The sequence below is a fragment of the Nanorana parkeri genome, unplaced genomic scaffold, assembly GCF_000935625.1.
Source record: "Nanorana parkeri isolate BGI_ZX_2015 unplaced genomic scaffold, ASM93562v1 scaffold771, whole genome shotgun sequence".
Taxonomy (NCBI): domain Eukaryota; kingdom Metazoa; phylum Chordata; class Amphibia; order Anura; family Dicroglossidae; genus Nanorana; species Nanorana parkeri.
Genome location: NW_017307039.1, coordinates 645,679 through 658,574, shown reverse-complemented (window position 1 = coordinate 658,574; position 12,896 = coordinate 645,679). Strand labels below are relative to the sequence as shown.

General features: G+C 40.2%; 1 protein-coding gene across 2 annotated transcripts in view; it reads right to left on the bottom strand.

Annotated features, from left to right (window-relative positions):
- Positions 1–4,846: 4,846 nt before the first annotated feature.
- Positions 4,847–12,896, bottom strand: part of LOC108793661 (pyrimidine-specific ribonucleoside hydrolase RihA-like) — a 15,780-nt gene continuing 7,730 nt past the window's right edge. For both annotated transcript variants that reach the window (XM_018564667.1, XM_018564668.1), the window contains exons 3-6: positions 10,185–10,364; positions 8,219–8,330; positions 7,905–8,041; positions 4,847–5,224 (exon numbers count right to left, since the gene is read on the bottom strand). In XM_018564667.1, the coding sequence (XP_018420169.1) occupies positions 4,877–5,224; positions 7,905–8,041; positions 8,219–8,330; positions 10,185–10,364 (777 nt within the window). In that variant the 3' untranslated portion in view covers positions 4,847–4,876. The remainder of the gene's footprint in view (positions 5,225–7,904; positions 8,042–8,218; positions 8,331–10,184; positions 10,365–12,896) is intronic.

The window sequence follows — 12,896 nt, the reverse complement described above, 5'->3', positions numbered from 1 at the left end:
GGGGGGGGGGGGGTTTATTATTGCTGACACCAATGAAGAAGGGGTCCATGGTTGCCGACACGGACATCAATGAATGAGGTGTTTATCACTGACACCAATGATTTATGATGGTTTATTATTGCTACCTTTGACAGCAATTAATTGATGGAGGCTTTATTTTTGCTGCAACTGACACCATTGCCGAGGGTTAGTATTGCTGTCACTGACAGCATTCATTGCTGAGGGTGGTTGTTGCTGACACTGACACCAATATAGGGGGTTTATTATTATTGCCTCTACTCTGGGCCAAATGACACATCCCAATTACCCTTTGCACAGCCTGAGACAGAACGGGAATGGGAATACAGCAGCAGTACACAGGTGAGTGGAGGGGTCCCTGAGCATGAACCGGGGGTTATCCCTGTTATATGTTTTTTTTCCGCTAGTTTTTTCTACAATGTATGACTGCTACATGATATTTTTAATTGGAAATTGTGAAAAAATAATTAATCTAGATGTGTCCCTTCCCATGATTTCTTGATACAAATGTGGCCATTGGGGCTCTTTAAGTTGGACTCTACTGGTATATACTGTATGTGTCATTTTATACAGTTTATCTAAGCATTATGATATCAAAGTTCAAACATGCTTACTTTGTAGGATTCAAGCAACCTGACCCCCTGCTCTGCTAACACAAATGATTGAAATCATAGATCTTACTTTTGTCATATTTTCCTTTCTTCTTTCTGTTTTTTCTAAACCTAAATAAACAATGTATTTTGTTTTGTGAATTTTGAGCTGTAAATAATTTAGCTAGGTTATGCAATTGTATCTAATGAAAAAAAATGGCCACACTTCCATTTCTGCATGTATTTAAGTTTAGAGAGCCGGATTAGGTATATTGATTGAGGGATTGTGAAGAGTTGCACCTTTACAATGCTCCACAAAATGTGATACAAAAATGATGAGCCTAAAATATTCTACATTTCTCAACAATTGGCTTAGTCTCTGGCTGGGAAGCAGTTACATAGCTAAAAATTAAGAAATAGAAAGAGTTATCAAATTTAAGATAGCCCAACACCTCCACAGTGAGTAACATAGTAGCAGAAAAGGACAATTAGAAACCAAGGCAAAAAAATAAGCCTGTGCTGTCATGGTGACTAAATGAAAAGGGTATTACAGATAATGAGTAATTTGTATTTTCCACTACAAACCATGACAGCACACAAGAGATATACCAGATAAATACCTCATAGGTAGAAAACCGAAGAAACTTTCCATCCAATGTCCGCCTACTGATCCAGATCTACATCCAGTCTGTAGTGCCAGACGCCAGTATGAAAATGTGACCACTTTGTGGCTCTACATATCTTATCCACCGTTGCTGAGGCAGCCTTAGCCCAAGAGGTAAAGATTGATCTGGTGGAATATGCTCTCACTTTTTCAGGAGGAGGATTATTGCTATATGACTGCAAGGGATGACTTGTAAAATCTATTTGACATTGGTAATCTTAGACACATTATGGCCTTAATCCTACCCTGAAACTGAACTAAAATAAGGTTTTGTAACCCTATGGTACTGGAGCAAGCACCTCCTCACATCCAGTTTGTGAAGGTCTTCTTCTGTATTAGGAGGACCAGGATAAAAAGAGGAAATAGTTATCTAAATAGAGTGATGTAGGATGGAATGTAGGAAGAGTCTAGGGATAGGACACTCTTATCCTGGAATATGTTGAAATAGGGTTGACGTATAGAGAAAGCCTAAATATCTCACATCCTGTTGACCATTGATATGGCCAGAAAGAAAGCCATTTGATTGTTAGGAATATTAGAAAGGCTTGATCTAGTGCATCAATAAACCTCTTAATCCCCAGGAGAGATTCCAGGGAAGAAACCTTCATTGAATAAAGGGTCAGAGATGTAAAGCTGCTCTCATAAAGTGTTTAATCTATTATTGGTCTGTCAATTGGAAATTAAAAAAAGGAAAACAAAGTGCTGAAATCTGGACTTTTGGGATGCTCTGGAAAAGCTGAACCCCTTTTCCAGACCTGGTTGAGGAAAGTCCAGTATCAACAAAAAAAAATGGATTTCTCAAGGAATCAACTTGAAAAAATATGTTCCAAATAGGCAAATACATTTTTGAAATAACCAAAAATTTTACTTTTGAAGGCTAGAGATTACTGTATCGGAGAGACTTCTTCTCTTGAGGATCTACCAAGCAAATGCCAAGCAGTCAATCTAAGTCTCACTACTGCTGGATGCAGAATCAGTCCCTGGAACAGAGGGTCGTGTCTGCATGAGAGAGGAATAGGTTCTGACACTGACAAGTGTTGAAGTAATGTAAACCACACTCTCCTGTGAAACCAAGTAGTTAGGATGAGGACTTCTGCCTCCCAGATTTTCTTAAAGTCCCATCCCTGGCTGAGGGCATCCGGACCCTCCAGAATGTCCCTCTTGTTAAGAAAGAACCTTAGTAGAAGGGCATTGCCTCCTATGGCAAACATATTGATCTGGTGAGCCCCCCCAGTGATCTATAAGTTGTTGGAACACATATGTCTGCAAAAGAGGGCGGGTACAATGCTAGTTTACTATTGGCTATTGAAATTGAAATAGCCAATAGTAATGTCCCAATGCTTTTGAATGGGTTTTTTTTTTTTCTCTATTCTGACATGCTCGTGTCAGAATACAGAAAAAAAGACAGAGCGGGTTTCTCTCCTTGGCGGCCGGGAGCGGGAGGCTCCCGGGGCGCCAGGGAAAGTCAGCTGTTTGGAGATCAGTGTCCCTGGTTAGCAACCAGGGAGGCTGATCTCTCTGAAAGTGGCCGGAGCCAGCCGTAAGATCACGGCTAGCTCCGCCAGCTTCGGCAATGATCGGGAGCTGTACGGGCTATTGTGAATAGCCCGTACAGCCCCCCCCCCCGGTTCTACTGAACCGAAGGCGTCCTGGGGCCGAAGCTAGCCGAAGGATCGGCCGAAGCTACGGCCAGATCCTTCGGCAGCTTCGTGAATAGACCCCTATGCTGCTTAATCCAAGCCCCTGTGGCCAAGGGTGACCACAAATGTAACCCTATTAAGTGAAGAATATGTTCCTCAACAGATATATTGCCTTAATTCCCATAACAATGGAGTCCTTGTTCCTCCCTGGCCATTTACAAAGGCTACGGCCATGGTGTCATCTCAAAAGTTTTTATATGTGTATTTGCAACATTTAGAGTGCTTCCTGCATCACGTTAATTCCCTGTAGTTAAAAGATCTAATCTCCAGCTCCCAATTTATCAACTTTGGCTCACTGACCTACAAAATTCCGTTTTCCGCTGCATCAAAGATGATAACTCCTCTGCAACTTATTTGTGCTTGCAGATAGCAGTTTGAAAGAAGATGCCAGCAGTTTAGAATTACAAAAAGTGCATTGTTTCTTAATCTTAAGCCTGCCACAGCCTCAGAGGACGATTTTGAATCTTTACTTTTCTAAAAGAAAACAAGGAGAAAAAAAACACACACACACACATTGCACTATATTCCCTAAAGGAAGCAGTGGAAAAAGAAGGGGATTACCCATAAACAGCCTGGATGCCTCTCCCTAGTGCCTTTGATCTCTTGATTGGGCATCAGCATTCTCATTCATCCTGCAGCACACACCAGCATTGGACTGGGTCAGAATCTCTTAAATAGACTAGGGACCACCAAAGGAACCCCACCCACACCCCTCTTTAATGCACCAGTTCAGCTGCAAGCAGCAAGACAAAAAATGGACCCTTCCGCAGAAACACATCACTTACCATTTTTGGAAGATAAGACTCTGAAAAATAAAAAAAGGGCACAAATATCCCCCAGAGCAGAATTGACATCATAACTGGAAGTGCAATGCATTCCACGGTGATTCTAGAAGTCCACGGGAAACCACATGGGACACCCAATGCCACTCTGATGCTGACCTAAATCTTACAGCGCCCTCATTCTGATCCTCAGGGAGGAGAGTAAGGGCCACTGCACATCACAGCTCCCACCTGGAGCCTGCTGCAAGTCCTCAACTGTCCCCCACACTCCTGAGCCCTCCCTCAGGCTGGGACCCCAAAAGGCTCCCTCCACTGCGAGCACACCTGTCAAGGGGGGAGATGGGACCAGCCTGAGAGGGAGCCACTAAAAAGGAGCCCACAGTAACTCCCAACTGAGATGCCATGGGAGTACTCCCTATGGTTCAGCTCCCAAGGAACAGAAAATCATTGAGGGGGTGTTGGGTTATCCCAAATGTATTAACTCTCCATTTCCTGTACCTCACAGCTAGGCGATTGCTCATGTGAGATGACACGTGGGGACATAGTGGAAAGATAGTTCATATATATGTATTTTAAGTGGTTTGCTTGGATTTCAGATTGACTTCATGTTTATTTGTGTTGAGGTCTGGGGAATTGTCTAACATGAAAATATTGACTGTTTTCCAATTTGGTGCCAGAGCCAGGATGGGTTAAAAAATATATATATAAAAGCTTATTTTTTTTTATCCCACCACCATCTACCCAAAAAGGGTCAAAACCATTTAGACGTATTACATTGATTGTAATATTGGTAAAATTTTGAGAATGCCTTCCATATCGTAAGATAAATGGAAGACGTTAATTCTGTCAAGCCAGAATGAGAAAATAGCTTTAGTTTAGAAGTCAAAGCACGAGGTTATCAAGTTGCAGATAATGACATATACAAAGAATGAATACAACAGATCAAAATAGCTATATATGAAACAGTCATGTTCCTATTTATTTTGCATATAGTGGTTTTTAATTCAAGTTTTAAATTGAAAAAAAACTCTTTAAAAAAATGTAATGAGCAACAGCTACATTAAACAATATATTTGTTTAAACTTTCTTTTTACCATGTAACAACAATCAGGATTTTTTTTCCTATTTGACAGTAGTCTGCATAAGTGCCTTAAATTTTTCCAGGTCACATCCATTCATAACAATGGCTTTGTTCTTCTTCTTCAGCTCATCAATCAAATCTAGCACCATCATCCCACGAGTGTATGTCCCATTAAGCTCCACAGTCACTCCACATTCAATGACTTTGGTGACAGTGCTGGGATCAATGGCTGCAGCCATCGCATACGAGTCGCAAGAGACAAATCCAGGTCCATCTACAATGGCCTTCTCTTCCTTCTCACTTCTTGAGAACTGCAAGCTATGAGCATAGATCTTCTTTATGAAGTCAGATTTCTTTGTCCCCAAGTTGACCCATTGATCATACCATTCCTAAGCAACCAAAACAATATAAATTTTTCTGTTATAAGAAAATGGTAAGCTGTTCATAACTATCTAGGAAGCAATATCACCAATACAATAAAAGTACCATTTCATTGTTAACAGTGACTGCATAGACTTAGTGTATTTCCAATTTTGCAGTCATGTTAGTTGTGTGTTCCTGCATACTGACATTAACTGTTAAAAGTAGGCAAGATGGCCGATTACAGGTTTTTCTTATCCCTTTTACAGAGGTCTGTCCTAATAGAAAGACTTGGGACTGAAATTTTAAGATTATATATATCTTGACAAGTTTCATTAACATACAATGGACAAGCCATGTCAGACACCTCACCCGACCGCCCATCCTAACATTTTAAACAAATAGTCAGAAGAAATGTTAACCCTTAAAACCCTAGCCTGATTAAAAGCAATTTAAACTGCAATATGCAGGTAACATATATAAAAAAGGTGGCATCGCAATTTGGCTGTGAAAGTGGAAATACACTTTAAGAAATAGAATTGGCTGAAAAGAGTGTGTTAAGCAAAGCTTAATTAAACAAGCAATAAAAACTGAGAATTCTCTCATTTGTGGCATTACAACTACAAAAAAAAAAACAAAAGTTGTAGAATCTTTCTTTAGAGTCAGTAGCTAAGCCCAGGTATCTGTAAGGTCCAACAGGATGGAAAACCAGGCAGTTTTCGACACAGGATGTGTGCAGTGGCATGTATGGATTTCATATTTAGATATGGTTTAGAGCATGAAATCTGAGCTACTGATGACTTGATCTTATAAAAGATTTACAGTATGTTATAATCTTCCCCCTCAAATCAGATGTCTCCAAGTATTTCCAAAAGGTCATGCACCATCTTGACTCCGTCTGCTAAAACATGGACTTTTAAATGCACCACTGAGAGTAAGGATAATCCTAAAAATAAAATCTAAGATGGCAGTTGGTGGTGGACGTTTTTTCATACTTTGTTAATGTAACACATAGCAGTGACGCTTGATGTCTAAAAAGGTACAAATACTGTACTCTTGGCCACCAGTTGGCTTTTAAAATTGTACATCCACACTGCAAAAAAGGAGATGTCTATTGCTGGTCTTAATCACTAAAAATATAGGTTCACTAAGTGGGCTTTCTATCCTCTCAAATCAAATTTATAGTTATCTTTCAATATCCATGGAACCCCAATATATAGACTTTCTGAACTCTGAAACTAAAAACTGCTGATCTAGATTCTCATTTTGGCCATTGCAGGATGAGAGAAGCCAACTAATGAAGTCATGAGATTGAACCTGATACCTTTTGTTTTTTTGCACTTCTTAAGGAACTGACCCAAAATAAGTATACAGATCAGCAGCTGTGACTTCACCCTGACTTTCCTGGCTGAATGATTTTTGACTAACCAAGTACTGAATGAAGAGACAGACAGGCAGCTAGCATTTTGTAGGAAGAGATTTGCAACAGCCTTCTGCATATTCTCAGCCCAGGTTTCTATTAATAGCTGGGACTTATATTGCCACTCTTGGAAACCGACAGACTCTTTTGCATCACACTCGCACACAGAAGACACATTACACACACAATATATTGCCAAAAGTATTGGGACACCCCTCCAAATCATTGGATTCAGGTGTTCCGTGAAATTACCTTGATAATAAATATTCCACGGTCAACTGTTAGTGATATTATAATAAAGTGGAAGCAACTGGGAACAACAGCAACTCTGCCACGAAGTGGTAGGCCACATAAAATGACAGAGCAGGGTCAGCGCATGCTGAAGCGCACAGTGTGCAGAAGTCGCCAACTGTCTGCAGAGTCAATAGCTACAGACCTCCAAATTTCGTGTGGCCTTCAGATTGGCATAACAACAGTGCGTAGAGAGCTTCATGTAATGGGTTTCCATGGCCAAGCAGCTGCATCCAAGCCTTACATCACCAAGTGCAATGCAATGTGTCAGATGCAGTGGTGTAAAGCACGCTGCCACTGGACTCTAGAGAAGTGGAGCCGTGTTCTCTGGAGTGACGAATCACGCCTCTCTGCCTGGCAATCTGATAATTGTGTCTGGGTTTGGCAGTCGCCAGGAGAATGTTACTTGCTTGACTGTATTGTGCCAAGTGTAAAGTTTGATGGAGGGGGGATTATGGTGTGGGGTTGTTTTTCAGGGGTTGGGCTTGGCCCCTTAGATCCAGTGAAGGGAACTCTTACGGCATCAGCATACCAAGACATTTTGGACAATTTTATGCTCCCAACTTTGTGGGAACAGTTTGGGGATGGACCCTTCCTGTTCCAAAATAAAGACATGGATGAGGGAGTTTGGGGTGGAGGAACTTGACTGGCATGCATAGTCCTGACCTCAACCCGATAGAACGTAATTGGGATGAATTAGAGCGTAGACTGAAAGCCAGGCCTTCTCATCCAACATCAGTACTTGACCTCACAAATGCGCTTCTGGAAGAATGGTCAAACATTCCCATAGACACACTCCTAAACCTTGTGGACAACCATCCCAGAAGAGTTGAAGCTGTTATAGCTGCAAAGGGTGGGCCAATGCAATATTGAACTATTGCACTAAGACTGGGATGCCATTAAAGTTTATGTGCGGGTGAAGGCAGATGTCCCAATAATTTTGGCAATAGAGTATAATATACACACACACTTTTAATGTTTTCAAAGGTTTCACTTACCCATGGAAGCTTGGAGCGACATGAATGCTCCCATGTAGCAATGTAGGTTGTACACAAATAGTCCTTTAAGACAATGTAGGCAGCTTCTGGGTCAGCAACGAAGTTAAACTCTCCACAAGCAGAGGTATTTCCTCTTGCTAAATAATACAAAATGTTAGATTACAAAAAAATTAATTACCTATTTAATGTAAAAACATGTAAAATGGAAAGAAGTGACCGGACAATTACAGTCTCAAAACAACTGTGTTTACAAGTGGTATGCAAGAGCTGGTAATATAAATGTTGGGCACCATGACAAACATTATTTGACTTACATTCCATATTTCCACCCATTATGTATAAATTTTTCAGTTTCTGCGGTATTGTTGGATCCATCCTTACAGCTAAGGCCAAGTTGGTCAATGGACCTGTAGCCACCAAAGAGATCTACAAAAATGAAACCACACAAATAATACCAATTAAACAATTTAATGTAAAACAGAATATAAATGTGTGTTGCGTGTGTTGTAAAGTAGCCACCACTCCAAGCTCGCTCCCGTGATGGACTACAATCTCACATTTAGTTTATTCATTTGTATTGAGATTGTAGTCCAGCAAGCTTGGAGTGGTGGCTACTTTACAACACCCACAGGGACCATGGGGAACAAAAGTAGCCACCCTCCAGAAGGAAGGACAGTGTCAGCACCAATTCAGAAATGATTTGAGGCTGTACAGCTGAGTGATACACAAATAAGATACATTTATGTTAATAGTTTGGATACTTGAATGCATTTTTAAAGATTTTACTTGTAAGTTTAGCGTCACTTATTAAGATTGCTTTCTTAATAATTCAACTATTCAAAAGGGCTTGCACAGAGTACACTCTAGATCAGTTCATTTGTTTAGTTATTTGTCTCGAAATGTTTATGGAAAAGTATCAGCCATATAACTTTGGTTAAGACTATATGCGGTATAGGAAGTGAAACATTGGCATTTTAAAATATAAGATATGCTTCTCAAAAATATAAAAATAGCGCCTTACTAATTTCAAGCTGAACTGCAGTGAGATTTATAAATTTTAAAATATAAATACAAAAATGGATGCCGTTATGTATTTAAACAGTCTTTATTTAATGCAGGTAGTGAAAGTGCCCAAATCTGGTCTTGTCATGAGCTTTTCTTATCCTTTGTACAGATGCACTCAGTCTGGGATAGGGAGGGACAGCACTAGGAACCAATGAGGTGAGCCAATGAGGTGAGCTACATGCACATATTCTGACAATAAACATGATGACAGGAAGAAAGAGCATAGGGATTACTCACCAATATTCTGCTGCTCCACCATCTATTTGCAGGCTGGGGGCAGGAAGCTGAGAATGCTGAATTGCTCACATGTAGTAGACAAATATCAGGTGAGCAACCTGTCTCTTTTGTCTGACAAGACTGTGTAGATCTCGACAAACCAGGTATTTTAGCAGATAAAAGATATCTCTTGTGAAAATCATGTTTTCTATGATGCAGGGATTGCCAAACTAGGGCACCCAATCAACATTACAGTTTTGGCAGCACTGGCATCGGTAGTCTTGTTCCAAGAGGATACACGCCATCTTTAATACTGACACTTTAATGTGCTTCTGTTTGGCCTGATTAATCACAAACCCCCGGATGATGAAGACCAAAGTCTTTACTGAATTTGTGTTTTAACATGATTTTGGTCTATGTATATACACTGTAGGTATTCCCTCCTGAACCTGGTAAAAAAAAAAAAAAACTTTTGACAGAATCCTGATTGGCTAGGAAGCCAGCTTCACTTCAAACACTCTGGTTTCCTGACCAATCAGGATGCCAAACAGCACCTCATGACTCACCACCCGGCTTCCTGATTGATCAGGAAACTGGGCAACCTCGGCAAGAGAGGCCGATGTTCTTTCACTAGAACACCGGCTTCACATGCAATCAGGAGGCCGAGCGAAGGGTCATGATACACCTCCCGACTTCCTGATAATCAGGGCACACGGCACCGGTACTTGGTATCGGCGAGTACCGAAAAGAAAGAAAAATACCAGGTTCCTAAAAAATGGTATTGGTACATCCCTACTAAGAACATTTATTTTTGACTCAGTGTGAATGGCATTGCCAAGTGTTTAGAACTAGACTTCCTAGTGTTTCCTAACCACCAAAAACTGTGTGCTGTAATCTTGACTGGTCTATCACCTTTAATAAGACAGCTTCTAACTAAAGATCTGTACTTAGTGGTAGAAATACTACTGCTTTACAATGTTGTTGAATGATGATTGTTACCTGGCCTGGATACTGAGAAGCAAAGCGCTTTATTGCGTCAACAGCATGTTCCTTCTGTAACAATTGCAGGCCGGGGGGATTTGGATCTGGTACATCACCCAGCCCATCTACTCCATGAAAATCTGATGCATTTATGTTCTTTCCTAGGATTGCTGAGTCTGCTCCTTTGAATACTGGAATCTGTGAAGTCGGGACAAATAGTTAAATACATTGAATACACATTTAAAATCTACTAAAAAAAAAGGGGGCCACACTGGATGCATAACAAAGTTGTGTGCAGGCTTTATTTAGCATGTATTGAAAAAGGTATGGTTATGTCATTGTGACATCAGGGATCCCAAACCGAAAAATGCAATTTCAGTGAGGTGCCCTCTGCCACCCTTAGGAAAGAGAGCACTCCCCTAAAATGATAGCACGGGAAGCGATAGCTTCTTTGCTATCTGCTGTTTTTTGTTTTTTGTTAGTATTCTGACAGCTGCTGCCTTCAGATAAAAAACAAACAAACAACACACACACAAATGACTAGCTAGATTGCTATTGGCTATTTCAATTTGCAATATCCAATAGCAAGCTGGCTATTGCACCCGCCCACTGCTGCTGTCAATCACTAGAAGAGGATCTGATAGCGAACTTCAGGTCCACTTCTGCTGATTGACAGCAGCAGTGGGCGGGTGCAATAGTTAGTCTGCTATTGGCTATTGCAAAGTGAAATAGCTAATAGCAATCTAGCTATGCATTCCCATGGTTTTTTTTCCCCCTGACGGAGGTCGGCGGTCCCGATGTCAGAAAAAAACAAAAACCCCAGATCGCAGGGAAAGGTTTACTCTGCTAGATCAGCAAATTAAACCTTTCCGGGAGAAAATGTTCCTCTCCCGGGCGGCCGGGAGCCGCTATCTAATAGCGGGAGACTCCCGGAACGTCCGGGAGAGTTGGGATGTCTGTATCATCCAAGACACAATTATTTTTCTTTATATTATTGGACCCAGGCATGTTACACTGTATTGTAATAACAATCATGCAACAATCATATAACCAACAACAGTATAATCAACAGCTCTACCTGGTGTATAGTACTGTAATTATGCAGGGAAACAGTCTGAGCACGTTAGGCCCTTACCTCTGAAACAATGCACATTGTAAGAAGAAAAAAAAAAACCACTCCCATATTATATTTCAAATAATATCTGCCAATTTTTTGCTCACAAATAGGGCAGAAAAAAAAAAGTACAAAATGTACCCATCACTAAATCTGTTTTCTCATAATATTGATTAGTTTGAATAAGGATTAAAGTAGTCTAAACCCAATCAAATATCAAAAATATTAACATGTATATACACCATAGATAACAGAACTTATAAACACTGCCATCTAGTGACTGAAATTGTATACTACAGAAGTTGTTGCTATAAACACAGTAATGTGTATTCTAACAGGAGCACCTGTCTTTGCAAGGGACAGTGGGGTTGATTTTCTAGAGGAGCGAGCACTAGGCATGTGTATTCAGATGAACTTGCAAATAAACGAAATTCCATTGATTCGGTGGTTCGTATGAATCCGAAATAAGGATTTATTATATGCCCGAATACACGAAAAACTATATACAGTCATATATTAACTCGTTTACAGAACACGCGCAGGCCATTTTGGCCACCGCCGCGTTCTGCACATGTGCGCTGCCATTTTGGAGACGGAGCGCATGACATCACATGATGCCGCACGTGTGCAGCGTTGGGTGATGTCATACACATGTATGGGCGCCACTAAGATGGCGGCACCCATACATGCACACGGGGTGCCATGTGATGTTATGCACTCCGCCTCCAAGATGGCGTCACGCATGCGCAGAAGGTGCTAGTGGCCGAACAGCGTTCTGCTGTTTAAATGTGCAGTTTTGGATTTGGAGGTTCGTTGCCTCCGAACCTGAAACAGCATAATTATTCGTTTCTTCAAATGAAAGAAAAATAAAAAAATGTGTTTCATCCTAAATACTTTTTTATGCTGGTCACATGTCATAAGGCACTGTTTATTTTGGAAAGTGAATGTTCATTAAGCTCAGTAAATAAGGTCTGTGTTTACTTCAATCAACCAATTGTTTACTAGCTAAAATCCTGTTTCCTTGCATATTATTGGGTATTTAAAGTAATCACAAGTTTGCTTATTTAAAGACATTCATTTTGTGTGAACATACAACTGAATACAAGTGAATATACAATTTTTTTTAGGTGAACGTTGATTTTGCTAATGCTCTCAGACATAGAAACGGACAAAGAAGTAAATGGAAAAAAAAAAATGTTTTTTCAGACATTTCATATAACACATCATGCCCCCTACCCCTGGTGTCTTTCAAACTGATTCTGCTTCCTATCTGCAGCCCGAAAATATGTAGAGGTTTAATTATCATTGGAACAGCAAAATTAAACAAATAATTAGATAGATACACACAGGACCGGATTTACTTTCCCTGCTGCCCCAAGGCCAGGTTCGGTTCCGCAATGCGCACCCCCCCACACCCCCCCAATACAGGGGGTGGCAAAGTTGGTTTGAATTTTTATTGTTTCTCTCCTTTTTTTAATTTATTATCACTTTACTTTTTTAGATTTTTATTTATCTCGTCATCTTTTATTTTTTTTAGAATTTTTTATCTTATTTATAATAATTTTTTTTATATTTTTCCCTTTTTATTTATTTTTTACTTTTTAATTACTTATTTT